A 19,094-nucleotide genomic window follows, 5' to 3' on the forward strand; every position below is an offset into this window, starting at 1 on the left:
TGAAGTTGTAATGCTGTCCGATTTGATCATTTGGTGGGTCAAGGTCAGGTTCATCATTACATCTTTTCAGGCATGGGCAAGGCATGATTGTGTGCCACATCATACCGCATGCTACATGCTTACACAACGCAACACACTTTCTGTGGACTGAAGAGCAGCACATTAATAGAGTGGAAATGCTTTGTACATAAGCAAATTCATTCTCTGAAGGCGCCTTTATAGTGTGGTGTCTGCACTGAGACCACAACTGATCCATTCTCTGCTCTTTACATGGCTGTTTGAGGTGACTCGCTCTCCATAAAAGTTCTGTTTGCCTTTTGCCGCACAAGTTGGAAAAAGCACCGATGATTGTATAGATTTGCCATTTTTATAGGCTTTCCTGCAATGCCAACTCATTCTTTCAGTGTTTCATCCCTGGCTGATGTAACTTGTCCAGCGCAGTTGCAATAGCAATGTGTGTGCAGTTGACCACTCCAATTACATTTGGAAAACCAGACGTTACTGTGAATTGAGCTTTGATGTATTCCAGTTCAACCACGGTGTTAGAAAACCTTATTTTTCTGGATTACTAGTGGATAATTCCATCCCATATAACTGGCATGGCAAAACTCAATGATAATTTTTGAAATACCCAATCGGTCAGTAAGTTCACATTAAAAAGCTCCTGTGGCTAAAAACCTGAGGGTGGGCAGAACTTGTAAAGGAGCAAATCGAGCAAAATTTCTCAAAGTCTGACATTTGTAAAGCCGGCACCATTTCAGCACACAGCTTCAAGAGGATAGCACTTGGAAATCGAAAATCTACGTCTAAGCCAGTCATCATTACCATCTATAAATATCTCTTCTAATTCTTCCATTTGTGATGTCTTCTAACAACACTGAAGTAGTTATGGTAGTTGGAATAGTTTTTCCGTTCTGGGCACCAGTATATTGCTACAGAATGATTATAATCAAGTGAATAAAATTTTTAATGATATGCAATTAATTTCGGTGTCTATGATAAATCTTGCATCGTGGATGCAAATCTAAAAAAGAAAGGGACACTACACAGAAACAGTAGCTTTTTTTATGCTAGGCGCCATCTGCTTGGAAAACCGAGCAGAAACTTGCACCCACACAGTGTGAGGCTACTGTAAAAATGTTGTGGATCTATGCCAAGTTTAGTTTTTGTACATCTTGAAGTGAGTGTGGAAATGGGTGGACGCAACATTTATGTGCGTATGTACCATTTGCACCTGAGTCCTCTGGTCTGTTCATCTATGACAGAATATTCTTCTTACCAGGTGCTGTCTTGGAGTCCACCCATAACCCAAGTCCTTCTTTTAAAATACTTCTGGTATCAGACCCAGGCTATCTTGCTATGGTACTGAGCAACATCAACTAATATATAGAGCACTCATGTAATGGGAAAGTAAAAAGGGGAACACACCTTCAGGGTATGCTACAACACTGAACTCACAGCTTTGGTAGAAGTTACATATTTCTTATGAACCAAAGAACTCCCAAGCATGTAAATTCCAAAACTACTCAAAATTCCCACTAGATGGGGAATAGCTATCAAAGTCCAGCTAGTCATACAAAGGGTAACTTAGAACCTTTATAAATATTTTTAGAAAAACACACTGTGTCAAAAAAATTAGGTCCAAGGAGCACAAGTGGCCAAAGTAGTTGCCTGAAACAACAAGGGCAAACCAAGGCAAACAATATCCCAATACAAAATCCAAGAATTATCAAAAAACAAAGCAAGCATTCCAAGTCCAGTAAACCATAAAACAAAACACAATAATAAGAATCACTAGAGAACTCGCCATACCATGAGCACATTCACAATAAACCACAAGAGACTGTGGGTTTTCCTCAGCCTTTATCGTGTTGAGAGCAGTCCTTTGAGTGTCCCACTCTTGGGGGACCATTCACAAAACACATGGCACATAGTAAAGGTGCTTAAACATAAATAACCAACATTGTTAACATAAATGATAAACAAAATAAACACAAATGTGACCATCTGAACCCAAGCCATGGGAGGAACCCTGGCTGAAATATAAAAGATATATTGACTTGCTTATTTTAACTTTGCTAAACAATTTGTTCAAAAAAGTAACAATGAAAACATGAGCCATATATAATTATTATTTTATTATTATCTTATTGATTTTATTAAAGTCAAATAACATTCCATACAAATAACTCAAGTTTTACAAAAATAAAAAGGTTCAGAACAAATCAACCCCCACCCCTGAGAAAGACAGCTGGGCCAACAATGTAAAACTTTATGCTAGTAAAAATAAGTAAAAAGATAAATTAATAAATTAATAAAGATAAATGGAGTAAAAGAGCGGGGAGAACCTGCTTCCTCAATTTAAATGCTTATTCTAAAATGTTATTGATTGAGCCATACATAATAAATGGAAATTTAATGACTAGGGATTGAAACTTTACTGTCTCTCAGATTTGCGCCCTTGTGGATTTTTCCATGCTTTCTCCAAATAAATGCAACTCCCAGTAGATGACAAACTCATATCCTTTCCCACAATACCCTTATACTGTATATCATATTTCAAAAAATGACACTCCTGAAGGGGCTCAGGGAAAAAATATTATCATTAGAATAATAAACATTTGACATATCCTACATACACACAGGATTCAGACTCTACTTTGAAATAAAAGAGTAAAAGAAAAACAAAAACAGGTTAAAAGTACACCTTAAAAAGTAACACAATGTTTTTGTTATTACTATAGATGCCAACAATATTCAAATTGGTGATTATGAAACCCTGTCTTTTTTATTGTTATGGATAACGCCCTCCTACGTTGTATACTTGATACTGTAGATAGATAGATAGACAGATAGATAGATAGATAGATAGATACTTTATTAATCCCAAGGGGAAATTCACATAATCCAGCAGCAGTATACTGATACAAAGAAACAATATTAAATTAAATAGTAATAAAAATGAAAAGAATTAAAATAAAATTAATGTTCGCATTTACTCCCCCGGGTGGAATTGAAGAGTCGCATAGTGTGGGGGAGGAACGATCTCCTCAGTCTGTCAGTGGAACAGGACAGTGACAAAAGTCTGTCACTGAAGCTACTCCTCTGTCTGGAGATGACACTGTTAAGTGGATGCAGTGGATTCTTCATGATTGACAGGAGTTTGCTTAGTGCCCGTCGCTCTGCCACAGATGTTAAACTGTCCAACTTTAATCCTACAATGGAGCCTGCCTTCTTAACAAGTTTGTCCAGGCGTGAGGCGTCTTTCATCTTTATGCTGCCACCCCAGCACACCACCGCGTAGAAGAGGGCACTCGCCACAACCGTCTGGTAGAACATCTGCAGCATCTTACTGCAGATGTTGAAGGATGCCAACCTTCTCAGAAAGTATAGTATATGTGTGTGGGTAACAAAAAGAAAAACAACACAGACAAAGCAGGTCGAGTAATTGAAAAGACTGAATGAGGATGACTATGAGAGTGATGAATCTACAGAAACCAGAAGAAGAAGAGGGAGTGTAATTCAGCCCTCTGAGCTGCAGTAGGACATCAGGGAAGAGGGAGAGAAGAGGAGCATTGCATGACAGTAGAGAAAGGAGACAACATGCAGAGCGGAGATGTCATGAAAAAGTGTTTGACAGATAAAAGCCTGCTTCTTTTATTCTAGGCTAGAACAGCTGGTGATCTCAAAAGAAGTGAACACTGTCAGGAGGAGCCGATGTTGGTTATGGTCAGGAAGTGAAAGAAAGACACTGAGCAGTGGGCAGTTTAAGGTGGGGTAAAGAATTTAGACAGGAAGGATCATGGGCGGTTAGTATAAATTAAAGTGTGGAAATGAGATAAGACCACTAATAAGTAAGTGGTATACTGTAGACTGTAGTCAGCGAGTGAAAGCTCACTATGAAGTGGTGGAGTGAGACAGATCAGCTAATAAATAGTCAAAGTCACATGTGGAGGATGGAGTGTGATGTCTGCTGAGAGCTGTTCAGTATAAAAAATAGAGAACACAAACTGGTGGTTAGAATCAAGGGCAGACAGAGAGTGACGAGGAAGATGATGGACAGTCAGTATTAAATGTGGTTAGGGGAGTGAAACAGGGAAGCTGATTGATGATGGTTACTTGGTACAGAGTTTTATTAAAGATTAAAAAGGGAAAAGATTAGACAGTAAATATTAGTGTTACAGAGTAAGATAGAGAAACCAATCAGTGATTGGTATCTAGTGTGGTCATCGAGTGTGACGGGGAGGATTATTGATAGTTAATATCAAATGTGGTCAGAAAGTGTGCAAAAGAAACTGATGGCTGGTCGTATCTAGTGTGGCTGGGGAGTGAAAAACGTATGTGTTTGGCATCAAGTGTGAGATAAACTGCCCAAATTCAAGTGTGCACAGTTTGTATAGGCTTACCCAAGAAAACACAAAGCTGCAATTTCTACCAAAGCACTGAAATAAGGGCCTGAGTACTTATATGAATGAGAAATTTCACTTTTTGATTTTAAAAAATTTGCAAACCTTTTTAAAACATATTTTCATTTTCATTATGGGTCATTGAATGTAGATTGATGGGTAAAAATGACAAATGTATCCATTTAAAATTAAATTGTGTGAAGAACATGAATTGGTCTGAATACTTATAGATGTAAAATGTGAAGGAGGGGAATGAGAGAGCAACTGACAGTTGGTCATTTTACAGTGATCTGGAAGTAAGACAGATGAAGGACAGCTGGTAACAAATGTGGCAGAGAATCGGAAAGGAAAGATTGTAGATTGTCAGTAGCCGGTGTCATTGAAGAAAGAGACAGGAAAGCTAATGGGTGGTCAAGGTCTGAATTATGAAAGATAATGGAAAGCCCACATCAAACTGAATGCAGTGGTAAAATGGAGTAGGGAAGATCCTTGGTGACATTTAAGTTTTAAAGGCTGTACGGAGGAATCGATAGCTGTGCAAATTCCAATAACCCAAGCACCATGCAGACTTATTTTTACATATGCAAAATTCTTTCGTAAGTACTTCAAATAAATCAAATCATTTTAGTCCACTGTCAAAGATTTGACTGACAGCAGAAAAGCTTTTTGACAACCAGAACAGAAAAATGTGCCTGAATTGTTGGTCAGCTTCACTGTTTATGTTTTTTTCCTCCAAACTACCTGTCATTTTACCCGCATGCTCCTTGGGGACTACTTGGCTTTCTGTAACATTTCTCCTGCTGGCAGGTCACTTTCCATTTCTCTCGACATACTAAAAGAGGAAAAAGCGCACAGGCTGACACAACTTTTTTTTTTAATAGATCATGTTGACAGTGCAACTGTTCTAGCCTAATTAGAGAAATTCATTACTTCAATACATTTCTATCCATGAATGTAACATAGTGTATGATTCAGTTTATTTGAAGGGTCTCAGAAAAAGGAATTAGAAATATAAAGTCAGATATCACTAAAAAAAATTTTTTATGACAGTCTATTGATATGTAGAGCACAGCAAGGCCAAGAAAAAAATAATAAAAAAACAGTACTAACTAGAAAATAAGGTAACTGTTATAAACTATTTTAGGTTACACAGTAATATTATATTAAATTTTCATGAGTTTGATTTCTCCTTGAATAATTATTATTTAGCATCAGCAGCATTACAAGTAGAGAATCCTGCTTTTCTTACATTTTTATTATTATTGCAATTAGTTTGTCCTTTTCTTTATCATTACTTGAATTATAAAAATGAAAGGTGTATATATAATTCAGAAAATAAGAATAATAATATTAAAAGAAAAAGGAGAGAGGCATGGCTTACATGATTTAATCGTCATCTTTACAAAGCTACTTGTATATATTTTTTACCATTTTGCTGATCTCTCAGCTAATGAAGCCACTTATCTATCCATTTTGGGAATCAGGTCATAGGTGAAATGTGTCTACTGCCAGCAATATGTGTTTTAAAAGAAAAAGATCTGAAGTACCTGCACATTTTGCTTCGTATGATTGAGTTGCATCATTGATGATAAAGGACCCTGAAAGTGACTATTCTCGCTCTGAATTGCTCAAACATGTGATCTGTAATGTCTATATGTTTACTTCCTTTTAAGTTCACTGTTCCTGACTGCAAAGTCAATTTCATGGACAGGGCAGGTATAGTTATTGAAGTGGCCCCTCGGTGTGCCCGTTAAGTAAATTACCTAAGAGTCAAGAATTTATGGTAAAAATTGGGAACTCTGATTTTTGCACTGAGACATGAAATCCTTTACATCATAATGGCAAAAAATTAAAGATTCAATAAACGGTATACTCTAGTAAGATGAAGCCTGATACATCCTCAGATGTATCGCCTTTCATTTTTGGACTTTTGACTAGATTATTTCAGTGATCATTTGTTGCATTGATTTGTTTGCTGATGTCACGACAGTGCCATTTTGTTTTCTGTCTGACATTATTTTGTGTTTGTTTTTTATGACTGTGCCCATATTTTTATGGTCACTATGCCCATTATCGGCCACAAGACACTGAAGACATGTTACGCATTGGGTTATCATTCTTCATTTACATGAGGGTGGTGCACAGCAGCTTGTCAGTCGAGCACTGGATAAATTCTAAAAACAAATAACATTAATGATAATTATTGGAAAGAATTCTAGTTTGTCTTAGGACATATTACTTATTTATTTGACTTTGCCTTTTGTTTTGTTTTGGCTTTCTTTAAGTAAGTTTGTATAAGTTTGCCAGCTCCTTCTGCTACCTCCATTTCCTGGTCATCTTTTTGTTCACAAAGTATCCACTAGAACACACATCCTTGCCAACAACAAGAAGTACAGTATTCCAAGGATTCACTGAAGCCTGTTGACTAACATCTCAATTGTGAATGCTTGGCTTTCTGTGCTGGTTGGGTGGATTACCATTGTAATTCTTTTAGGATTACTTGGATTAATGAGGCTGTTAAGTAGACAGCAGAGTGACTCTGAGGTAGGGATCTGCACTGACAATCGGAAGGTTGCCAGTTTGAATCTTGTAAACGTCAAAAGTGACTCTACTTCGTTGGGCCCTTGAGCAAGGCCCTTAACCTGCAATTGCTCTGTCCTGGGCATGACGTTAATCTGCATCCAGCCCTGCATGGAGGCCATCCAACCTGCAGGGAAAACCTGGGACTTGGTGGCAGAATTGGCACTCCAGCCACCATTAAAAATCTCACTCATTCCATCTGAACTAGTGTGGTGCTGAGGTCTCACCCGTGGCATGGCTGTATCAGCGTGTTCTCCTAACCTCTCTCTCTCTAAGTAGACAGACATTGTGTTCAAATAAGTTATTTATGGAAGATTAGGATTGTGGTAGTATTGAATAATCTTGCTTGTTGACACCAAGAAAAATGAAAAAGACTAAATAAAGAATTTTGTGGAGATGTGTTAAAATGGCCACTCTGCACTCATTACAGTACTAGCAAAGCTTTTTAAAGTTATGTTGAAGAAAAACTTGTTTGTGCTAATTAAAATGTTTCTGCAATATTAGTCAGTGCATTCAGCCATCCATTTAAAATAGAGAAGATTAAGAGATTTGAATGGATGGACTGGGAGAATAACAAGGTAAAAAAAAACAAAAAACCAGTAGAGAAGAATCAACTGTCACAACCTGTAATGAAAAATCAAAATTCAAAGTCTTTCTTACTTTAAGCATGGATCAAATACCAAAATAATAAAGACAGAATCACACATAATTGATAGAAAGTTTGCAAAATTGGATAGTGGGGGGCCTACGAGGAGCAACCTTAGCTCTTAATGATGTCTTCAACTCACACTCCAAGTGCATGAAGGAAGTGTAACTGAGGATGGTACAATAAATAACACAAATGGATTCTTTAGATAGGAAAATATCAGAATAGAAGTAAAGATTATTTTTTAAGCTGAAGAAAAGCTCATGAAAAAAATATAAAAAGCATTCCATTTGACAGTTAACCACAAACTTCATCCAACCATCCATTCCCTTATCTTCTATACTAACTTATTCCAATTCAAAGTCATAGAAAGTCAGAATAGTGCCTGACTACTCTAGAAACCAACCCTGAATAGGGTGCCAGTGCCAGTCCATCTCTGGGCACATACACTCGTACTCACTTATTCACTTGCTCGCTCTTAGTCGAATGTGGCAAGCAAAGCCACACAAAATACTCCAAGAAAAGATGTAAACTATGACAATGATAGAGTTTGACACCAGCCTCCTGAAGCTAAGAAGAACCAGTACACCACAATGTCGGCACAATCACCATAACATCTTGGGGACAATCTGCATTTCTGAATTTTATTTTTTAATTCAGGCTGGATGTATGTTTGCTTTGCTGTGGGTATACTGCTGAAGTGTTGGTTAACAATGTAACAACGTACAAACCTTTTATTGGCTCATTTTTAATGGTGTCATTGATGAGCAAAGAACAAAATAATGTTAAAAAGTCATTTTATTTGTTTTTGCAATAATTAATGAACTTAACGATTAAATTATTGCATCTATCTATTTTATACTACACACTGATTTGACATTTGAAGATTTATTCATGGAATAAGCATAACATGTCAGCAGTCTTCTATTTTGACTGGCACTAAGTAAGTCATAGGCGGGTTGGTGGCTCTGAGGCTAGGGATCTGTGTCAGCAATTGGAAGGTTGCCAGTTTGAATCCCGTAAATGGCGTAAATGCCAGAAGTGACTCTTCTCTGTTGAGGCATTGAGCAAGACCCTTAACCTGCAATTGCAAGCATGTCCTCCAACATACAGGAAAAACTTGGGGGTTGGTGACAGGATTGGCAATCCAGCTGGTGCTGAGGTGTCACCCGCTGCACTAAGGTCCCAGTCTAGATGGTCTGTCATGTGGTAGGTGCAGCAATGCGCTATCAGTGTATGCAACCAAACCGACCAGACCCCCGCCACAAACACCAAGTAAGTTAGTGCTCTCCCTACTAGGATATCCTTTATATGCTTTGGTAACTCAGTGTTTACCCACCTCTTTAAAGTAACAGTTCCACATAGTAAATCATAAAAAGGCACTTAGAGTTTTGTAAATTGTTTTGTCTTTGGTGTAGTATTATTATCTTAGGGGGTAATGAACTTTGGGTGAGATCTGTGGTTGATTTTTTGTAAAACTACCAATAAAAAACTTACTACATTCAAGAAAAAAAACAGGTAGTCAATAATTAATTTAAATATATTACTGTATTCCTTAACTCATTACCTGTAGTATAACACCAAACCATCATTCAGTTACTTAGTCTAGGCTTGAAAATATGCACAAAGAAACATTCACTAACACATACTGCTTAAAATATTACATATTAATCCTCAAAATAGAAGAATTCCATTTCTTAGGAATACCTTAACAAGTGTAAAAGTACAGGTCACAATTTGTTTTCATACGAAAAGAAGTGCACCATTTCTGGCACTAGTATTAAGATACATATATGTTGCAGATAATAAATGCATTAAATAGTATCAGCTGACAGATATACTGATGTGTACTTTTCTAGAGTGCTAATTATTCACTACTCATTTATAACCTACTTCTGCAACTTTTCATGTAAAAATTGGAAAGCCAGGTAAATAAATAAATTCATAACATAAAATAACATTTACATTTGCAAGAGCAGATTAGAACTATATTGTTCAGGATGTGTGTGCCTTGTGTGGCATATCCTGTATGAAGTGCGAACACCTACCTCTGCTTCCCCTTTTATACATATTGGGCTCCTTCGTCTCTCCCATCCAGCTATAGTCTGTTGGCATGGATACTGGCCTGAGGTCACCTGGAAGGAAGCCCAAAGACCAATCATTCATCATCAGAAAGAAAAGTGGATCAACTTTACTTAGCAGCCACATATGGGAATCATGCAGATCAGTTAAGTTAAAGCTTGCCCTCTGAAGCAATTACTACTTTGGAGTCTTTCCATAACAAATGTCTCCTTGCCGGCCTAGGATGCCTTGGCTGCAGCTCAGAGTGTTTTATCTTTACAACCATGCAGGTTAATTTCTGAGAAGCAGAAGTCCTAATGATGGGGGATGAACAGAACAAGTTCTAGAATCAGGGATAGGCATTCAGCTGCAAAGCTTTGTTTTTTATTATTTATAAAGGTAAGTAATAAATTTAGGTGAAATTCAAAGCAGGATCTGAAAACTAAGTGTCCTGAATCCACAAACAGTTTTACTCCTCTTCTACACATTTTTTAGACTCGTGAGCAGAGTGATCCTGAGTGACCTTAAGTCATGCCATAAATCCTATACAGTGAATGAAAATGTGCTGAAGGTGCAGAAAACAATTCATGTAATGTGTCAGTGAAGCAAATTTATGGGTATGAAATTCCTGCTACATTCATGTGTCTCGATTTAACTGATGCCAACATGATAAGGATATATGATTGAATATTAGAGCATATGATATGTGATACATGTGCATTTGTTTAATTCTGCATGGACAAACTGACAACAGGGGGTTCAGTTTAACTTAAAATAGGTATCTTAAGAGCAGCATGGTCAGGTATGCACATATGGCTTACCTTTAATGGACATGGTTGGACAGCATGCTTGAATGGCACACTGCCAGGTCAGTGGATTTTATGGTGTGAGAAAAAATCACCTACTAGAACTGGCTAACTGTGTTATTTATCACAGCCGCACTGACCATTATACAATACATTAAAGAGCTGCAGTCTCTCATTATATGGTCTTACATGGCAAACTAATCTGGAGCCATTTATTAACAGAAAGGTCTTACTGCACATGGCTGCCGGAATCACTGGAATGACTTTGGTCATTTGTGTTCTTAGCCCAATCTCTAACACAACATGTCAATGACATTCGCAGAGTCCTGAAACAGTCTTTTCCATGGCCTATGTGGACCACTACCTCTCTGGAGATGCAGTTGTATATTTGTCTTGATATTATACAAAATACCATTGGGTACCTGAATGATTCTACATTATGATACATAACCTCTAATATGGGTAACCATAGGGTTTTAATCCAGTACTAATGATCCCTGCATCTATTCTAAATCTATTAACTGCATCATCAGTCTGATTATGGAATCTCTCCTGACAAGGAGTTGAATGTTGAGAGGTGTGGAACAGGACAATTAAATGGACTTGAAAATGTTCAAAAACAAACTCCCCTTTGGGGTTTAGTAGTATACTTGCAAAAGAGATCCCCAAAGGTAGAGTTTCCATGGTTATAAGAATATGTAAAGCCCACAGGAATTGACAGATAAATTATCCTCCACAGGCCAATAGGCGGGTAGTAGGAGAGGCCTATGTGAGAAAGGTGGGAAGGTGCAGCCTTTTACAGAAAATGTTAGCATGGCCGTTTAGATAAAAAAAAGGATTTTCAAGGGAAGGAAACCAGAAGATGTTCTAGTAGAATGATCCGGGGACCTTCAGTAGTGTTCCTGAACCCCAGAAGAGTTTAATAATTTTCTCTGAAACGACCTTTAGGAGGAACTTAGGTCTACTACTAATTATCTGAGGTTGTGCAAGAGATGTAGCGTTTAAAGGGAGAATAACAAGGAAAAAGAACAAGAGATGGTTGGGAGAAAGGCTCTGACACCTGACAACAATGTTTTCCAGTTATATAACGATAGGTGGGCCACTATACCAATTAGACAGGAACAGTAACCCTGAACTAGAAAAGTATAACATAGCAACAGATTTTGTTATGTAATCTGTTCATTTATTTCCCTGCCCCCAGCCCTTCTCTCTGTGAAGTATGGATGTCTTCTCTCGGTTTCCATTGGCTTCCTGACATGATGTGAGAGGCACAATCATTAGTGTCTCTAAATTTTCCTATTGTGATTGAATATGTCCTTTGGTTGATTGATATTAAATGCTGGATTGGTTCTTCTTTTGAAACCTGTACTGTAGGGAAAGACTAAGGCTTCCTCTAATGGTGCCATACTAGATTTGGATAATGGCTACGTTCATGCACCCCAAACATACAGTGAGAGAAAAAGAGAGAGAAATAGGATATACGCAGAGCACCTGTGAAAGGAGATGCCTCGACATCCATAATTTTATTAGATGCAGGTATGAACATGAATATACTATACAGTATGTCAGCAGCTTTAGATTTAGATTAGTCTATGTTGTATATTGTGTTCAAATCATGCTAGAGTTATATCTGTAAATAATGTGCAAACATTCTTTACAAAGGAGAAACTAATACATAAATAAAAGGGGAGAGAGAAATGTACTCTATGTATAGAATTTGTAATGAACACTGTCCAAATCAGTAAACTTCACTGTCTGAGTGATTAATGATTCAGTTTTGAGAAATATTCTTATTGCACCAGTGTCTGTTGCAGATGATTCAAAGAGAGATCCTAGCATACTCATCTGCAACAGGAAAAGAGAAGAATGGAAGTACATGTCGGAATGTATTCTAAGAATCCCTTTGATTCTGGATAGGGAAAGACAAGTACAATATGTACTGTTAAACACATTTTCATCTTTCTCCCAATGTAATATTTATTCACCCTTACTTACCTTATCTTTGATTGCTTCAGGTTCAGTTTTTTTGTGCAGATGCCTTCCTTCATTTACTTTATGCAACATTCTGATAGTTAGTGATCCCCAATTTTCATAATTTCTTAGCTCATTTCACTTTTAATTTGAACAAGTAATCAATTTGCAAACTGGAATTTGATAATCTTATCAATTGGATATTTTAGAAATGATTACTGAAGCTGAGACATAGAGTATGTGTACTGTATTGTTATTCTAAGAATTTCATTTCCAAACCAGATGTTAGTCATTGAATTTTGACACAATGCTGGTTGTTGTGGAGAAAATCACTCTTGATGTGAAATAACACCTTCCTGAACATTTTTGCACAGTAGCTAATATTGTAGATGCACAGGTCTGGGAACCCAGGTACAGTACTCAGTAGTAATTGTATACTTTATGTGCAATTTATACTTTCCCTCAATGTCCATGTGACATTCCTGTAGGTGACCCAGTTTCCCCTGCAGCTGCAGATGGAGTTAGTGAGAGTGAATGTGTGTGTGTGCCCCTTGAATGTCCAGGTCTGTTCCTGACTTGTGTTCTGTAATGTTGGAACAAACTCGGGCATCCCATAACCATGTATTGTATTAGATAAAGCAATTTCAGAAAAGGGACAGCTTTATGAGTATAAAACAATTTTTTTAAGGCATTATATCTGATAAGAAGACTGCTACTGTATAAGTTATACATTAGTGTGAATGATTTACAGAAGATAGTAAAGTCATAGCTATATATGAAATCATCTTAATCTTATCTAAGTCAACAAAATGGAGTCATTCTTTTTTCTAAAAATCTTGACACCATTTGCCTAAATAATATTTGCAACTTGGTGTAAGTTGGCCTTATAAATTTATATTTAAAACACAACCTGTTTACATGTGCTTTATTTAGAGCCATAATATTATGCTTTACAAATAAGGAAATAACAATTCATTTGGAATTGAAATATTTACTTTTTTATTTTGTAACTATTTGTATGTATCTTTTTTGTCTTAGTAAGTTGATTTTAGGGTATGCTATGGAGTAACTTAACCCAATTAAGGTATTTTAAGTCCTGTAAGTTATCACCCGTGTTTAGTGGCAGCGGTGAGGTATGCAATTTTAATGCAGGTTTTTCACAACTAGATGTAAGTAGATATAAACTTGAATTGTTGTGGTGTTTTATATTATTGGATGTGTGCAACCTCTGGTTTTGATATTATGGAATAGCCATGTTTTTGTTGATTACGTAAACATTTTTACGGGTCTAACAATAAAAACATTTAACTTTCAGATTTGGGGATTAAGTCCCAACTCCCAATTTGACAACAGTATTTCAGCTTTAACCTAACTAGCTATATTTTTCTCATTTAAAATTTAAGATTTTCTCAGGAATGTAGCTCTTATTCACCAAACTGAATCAAATGTTGTACCCATATTTATGATGAACAGTATAAATTTTTGAATTTAATGCCAAGAAAGTGTGAAATACCTGCCGTACCATGTGTTGGTGTCTTCTCCCGTCTGCGCACACCTGTTGACCTTCCTCGCTCATATTCAGGTCCCAAAGGGATGCCTTCACCTTCCACAAGAGTATAGTACTTCCCACTTTCGTGGTCCAGGAAGTAACTAGGTGATTCAGATCCCTTCATTCCAGATTTCCCCATATTGTACTTTGTAATGTCATCACATGACATCATGCCCATCTCTTCCCTGTTTAATGGCAAGTTTATAAAACGTTATGTCATTTTATGATTAAATACATCACTATCAATATAAAAACCAATATTTCTATCAATATTAAGAGAAATGACAATCCAAATCTAGTATTAAAAGATTTAAACATTATAAAGACTTTATTGATAAAACCATTATCTCAACAGCCATGCCGTATGGACTTCAGAACAGGTAACCCACCTGAAGCTAAGTTTGTTCGGGCCCAGCCAGTACTTGGATGGGAGACCATCCATGAAAAGCTTAGGTTGCTGCCGGAAAAGGTGTTGGCGGGGCCATCAGCGGCACTGAATGTGCATCCCAATGTGCATTGACAAGGACAGTGTGTTGAAAAATGGCATCGTCCATCAAATGAGATGTAAAACAGAGGTCCTGACTCTCTATGGTCATAAAAGATTACTGGGAATCCTTCGTAAAGAGTAGGGTGTATGCCGATGTCTTGGCTAAGTTGCCCAATTCAGCCTAGTCATTCTTGGACCTTAATCATCTCATTTCTCATAACTATCTCTCACCCCTTCACCACCTAACAACTAATGTGCGGTGAGCAAACTTGCGCAAAAATGGCTACCGTCGCATCATCCAGGTGGATGTTAAACATTGGTGTTCATTGAATTGGCTCCCCACTCACTAGGTAAAATGCTTTGAGTTGCAAAAATATTTATTATTATTACAATGAGATGACTTAATAATTAAATAAACTGCCAATTAACACATCTGTAAAAAATTTCCTTTGGGAATATGAAGACTACCGGAACTGGACTATTATTATTATAATTGGTATTCATTATTACATTAAGTTTTTCTGAACCTTTTTTTAATGCAATTACAGTTTTTCTGTATCACAGAATTAATTTCCAATCTTGCTTACTTTCTAAAATGTTTTCAGAAAGTTATGAATTTTTTGTTTCTTATTTTGACAACGTCTTAATTTTAATGCATGCCACCATTTTAGAAGTTCCACTGTTAGGATGCATTTCCATTTGTCAGGAGCATGATCTCAGAGGTCACAGCGCCTGACATCACTTATGCGATGAGTTGAAAGGTCACTTGTGGTGACCTTTCGTCATCCAAGTTTGTGGATAATTCAAAAGAAATCTCTAGTTGTTGTTTTGTGCTTTATTAGTATTAATAGATCCTCTTTTGATTTGATTTTTGATTTGCAATTAGGGTTTGACAATAGATAAGATGGATTCTTGGTTATGATCTTTTTTTTTATATTTATTGATGTTTCTCCTTCAAATTACCATCATTATTTAAGACTTGCTTCCTTTTTACAGCAAATAACAATTATCATGAAAATAGTGTATATCTTGAATAATTGAAAGGGTATACACAATCAGGTATGAAATAAGAATGAGACATTTCTAGTTGCCTATGCTGCCTATGCTGCCTATGCAGCAATTACACTACAATAATGCTTAGTTACACTATGGTTATGCAAGTAATTAATGAGCAATTGCAGTGTAATTACACTGTAATAAAAAACAATTACACCTTAATAAGTTCTGTTTGTAGCACATTAATATTTATCCAACATTGATCAACCTCTGTAAACAATATGAGCTCTTAACACACAGAAGCAGGTTGCCAGGAGATTTATTTATAATAATTTTATAGAGTTTTGTAAATAGCATAACAATTAATTAATTACATGTATATCAGAAATACAAAGTTACTGTACATCTTATTCCAATCATATTAGTCAACCTCACTCTTACTGGTCTAGGGAGCAAGCTATCAAAAGATTTAATGAAAAGGGTATTTGGTATTGAAAATAATGCAATGTTAGGAATGCTGCAAATTTGGGAACCTAGCATTTTTATTAGTTTAAAATTTTATCTGAAATTTTAACAGACATTTTGAGACAATATCAAAGACATTTTCAGCACATGATGCTATAAAACCCCGACAGTTTCTAATGCTACCCTGATGAAAAATACACCAAAACCATTCTAAAAAGGGTCAGAGGAGATCACCTGTTTATATCAATTAAAATGATTTTAATGGCATCATATGCAAACATATATAACTTTGCCCTTTGCATTTTCTGGCTGCATCAAACCCATGATGTCACAACTTTGTTAATATCTTAGATCTGAGCAAACACTTAAAGACAGCAAAAATGACAAACAAAAAGAAAATGAAAAGATTATAAACAAAAACCAATAATCAAAATTTCACACAGTCTATTTAGACAATAAAGCTTCAATGACCAAATTTTAGAGTATCAGGGCAAAACCCTGAGAATACATCAATCTAGCCTTTCAAATAAACATTACTGGGGTGAGTATCAACCAAAAATGTGCCTATTGCCACCAACGGATAGTCATGCACACTTACCTGATGCTATATTATAAAAAGTAATGCACTTAGATATATTTCTTAATATTAAGTCAAATGTAAGGAACATGATCCAAGCACAACTTAACTTATAGACAGTGTAATGGATGTCATGCAGAGACTGGCACTGTGGCTGGGACTGAACTGATATCCTTACCCAGTCAGGAGGAAAATATAACAGAATGATCGAGGAAGACAATTCTTTAAGGACATTTTCTCTCTAAAATGCGAGGTAGCAGCTCCCCTGGTTTAGGACTCCCACACAGACTCCTAAAGGGCATGGTGGAACCTGTAGTCCAATGATACAGCCCTGTGGGTGCGCCAGACGGAACTGACAGGATTAACAGTCTCTACTTTTGACTTCTAATTGGCCTAGAAGTACTTCTATTGGGCTATGCCCTATAACCGGAAGTACTTCCGGGTCTAAGTTACCTCATCCATACGAGTCGGAGTTGGGAGGAAGAAGGACAAAACTCATCTGGGAGGTGTGGAGGAAAAAAGAGAAGAAAAGAAGTATATTATGGTTTATTTATGCCTTGTTTAAGCCGTGTTTGTACAAGGAATTTATAAGAATAAGCTTTCTATTCATGCTGACTTTGTGTCTGTGATATTGCGTCGGGGTGCTGCAACGCCCTCTGGTGGTCACAACAATTAACATCCACTAACACATAAGGAGTAAAAATCTCAAACACAAATATGTAAACTTTGTCAGGAAAGCAACAGTACATTGCCTTTGCTTTTATTTTATTTTATTTTTTTTTGCTTTCCCCAATCCCTTACCATTGTCCTGTTTACATTTTATTCTCCAAGTCCCTTTTAGGTGCTGCTGTCATTAGCTCCACAGCAATCTGAGAGAACTGTAAAAGACTCTTGGATGATTATAGAAGGCTTCTGCTTCATTGCCTAAATTTAAGTTAAGTGGTCCATTTGTTGTTCTCGGTTTCTTTACATAAAGTAGAATGTTTCATTTAGTGCAAATTGCTGTAATTGTAATTGGAAGCTGTGTTTCATTTAGTGCAAATTGCTGTAATTGTAATTGGAAGCTGTGTTTCATTTAGAAACCTTTAGTATAGTTATTTTGTAATTTTGACCTTACTTTTTGGCTTTAGCATTAGGATTTTCCCCTTGCATCTTGCAAAATAATGTTTATTTTCTTGGTGTTTTATTTATTTATTTTTTTTTGCATCTTATGTTATTTTATTGGACGTTCTTATATAGGTTATTTATTCCTTGTTTTCTGTATATTTGCTCCTAAATGTTTACATTAAATTCTTCTTATTTAATTATAGAGATTTAATTATTTATTTTATATTCTGATTAAGTGTACACTTCTGAGAATGATTTCTTCGTAAGATGTAACACTTTTTTTGTATTATAGTTTTTGTTTATTATTCTTTAATAAATGAACATCATAGTAAATGTAACATTTGGGCATTTTTTGCAATGCATTGCTAAGATAATTTGCCAGCTCTTCTTGTAATTGTGCGTTAATGTGTTTGCTTCGAGGAGCAAATTTAATCCAATCCAAATTGATCTGAACTGCATCAGCTCTTCTAATAGAAAATAATATTTCCTTGAATTTGTCCCCTGTTACAGCTGATTTGTGCCTTCTACATTATTGGAAATGCAATCGATACTGCAGTAAGACTTCCTTAAGTCTTCAGAACAAGGTGCATCCTTTTTTAAAATCCTATTTACTGTAATGCACACTTTTCCAATGCTATATACATCATTGATATTAGTCTACAAGGTCATTAAGAGCTCTCTTGGTCTCTTTATCCTCCTACTTTGTTACCAATATGACATTTTCTAAATGTTCTTTGCTCTCAATAAGAGGTATTACTACTGACATACTGACATCTGAGTGGATCATTCGTCACCTTTCCACAAGTTCAAAAGATGGCAATTGACAGCAGCACAATATGATTAATAAATGGAATCTCAAATTAATTGTCACCGAAATGAACTTGCTTATTTTTCAGTAGACTTGCTAAGTATGTCCAGCTTTTAAAACAGCTTTTTTATTCCTTATATTTCCTATTTCATGTAATGTTGTGCATTAAATTAAATTTCCTCAAAGAGCTGATTGCAACAACAAGCTGGCAAAAAAAATCACTGTTAGTAAATAGTTCATATCATATATTTGTGTCTTTCATAACTGAATAAATCATATTATCTAAATAATATGAATGCAGTTCTTCTAGAGAGCATATCCTACTTGCAGTAAAGAGGATGCAGCAGTGTCTTTACAGTGAAATAATTTTTTCATTTCAGGTAATGAAAATGAAATATGAATATTTAAGTAATTTCCCATATTAAAACATGTATATTGCTTAAATAGAGAGGTGCAGGTAAGAAGGCACAAGATTTTTGGAAACTGTTCTCCCACTCCCAAGTAATCAGTCTTCCAGACCAACACCGAGACTGTTATCCTATTCAGGGTTGCAGTGGGCCGAAGCCTATTCAGGCAGCAATAAGTACATGGCAGAAACCAATTTAGATAGAGCACTGTGCAACCTTTGGCTTTTA

At 36.2% G+C, this 19,094-nt stretch overlaps 1 protein-coding gene across 2 annotated transcripts in view; it reads right to left on the minus strand.

The window, feature by feature from the left end:
• Positions 1–19,094, minus strand: part of si:ch211-26b3.4 (connector enhancer of kinase suppressor of ras 2) — a 615,118-nt gene that overhangs the window by 197,780 nt on the left and 398,244 nt on the right. The window contains exons 10-11 of one of the 2 annotated variants that reach the window (XM_039765942.1): positions 13,984–14,204; positions 9,681–9,767 (exon numbers count right to left, since the gene is read on the minus strand). In XM_039765942.1, the coding sequence (XP_039621876.1) occupies positions 9,681–9,767; positions 13,984–14,204 (308 nt within the window). The remainder of the gene's footprint in view (positions 1–9,680; positions 9,768–13,983; positions 14,205–19,094) is intronic. The other variant, XM_039765943.1, reaches the window with a different exon arrangement.

Source organism: Polypterus senegalus, chromosome 10, assembly GCF_016835505.1.
Source record: "Polypterus senegalus isolate Bchr_013 chromosome 10, ASM1683550v1, whole genome shotgun sequence".
In the NCBI taxonomy this organism is placed as follows: Eukaryota; Metazoa; Chordata; class Cladistia; order Polypteriformes; family Polypteridae; genus Polypterus; species Polypterus senegalus.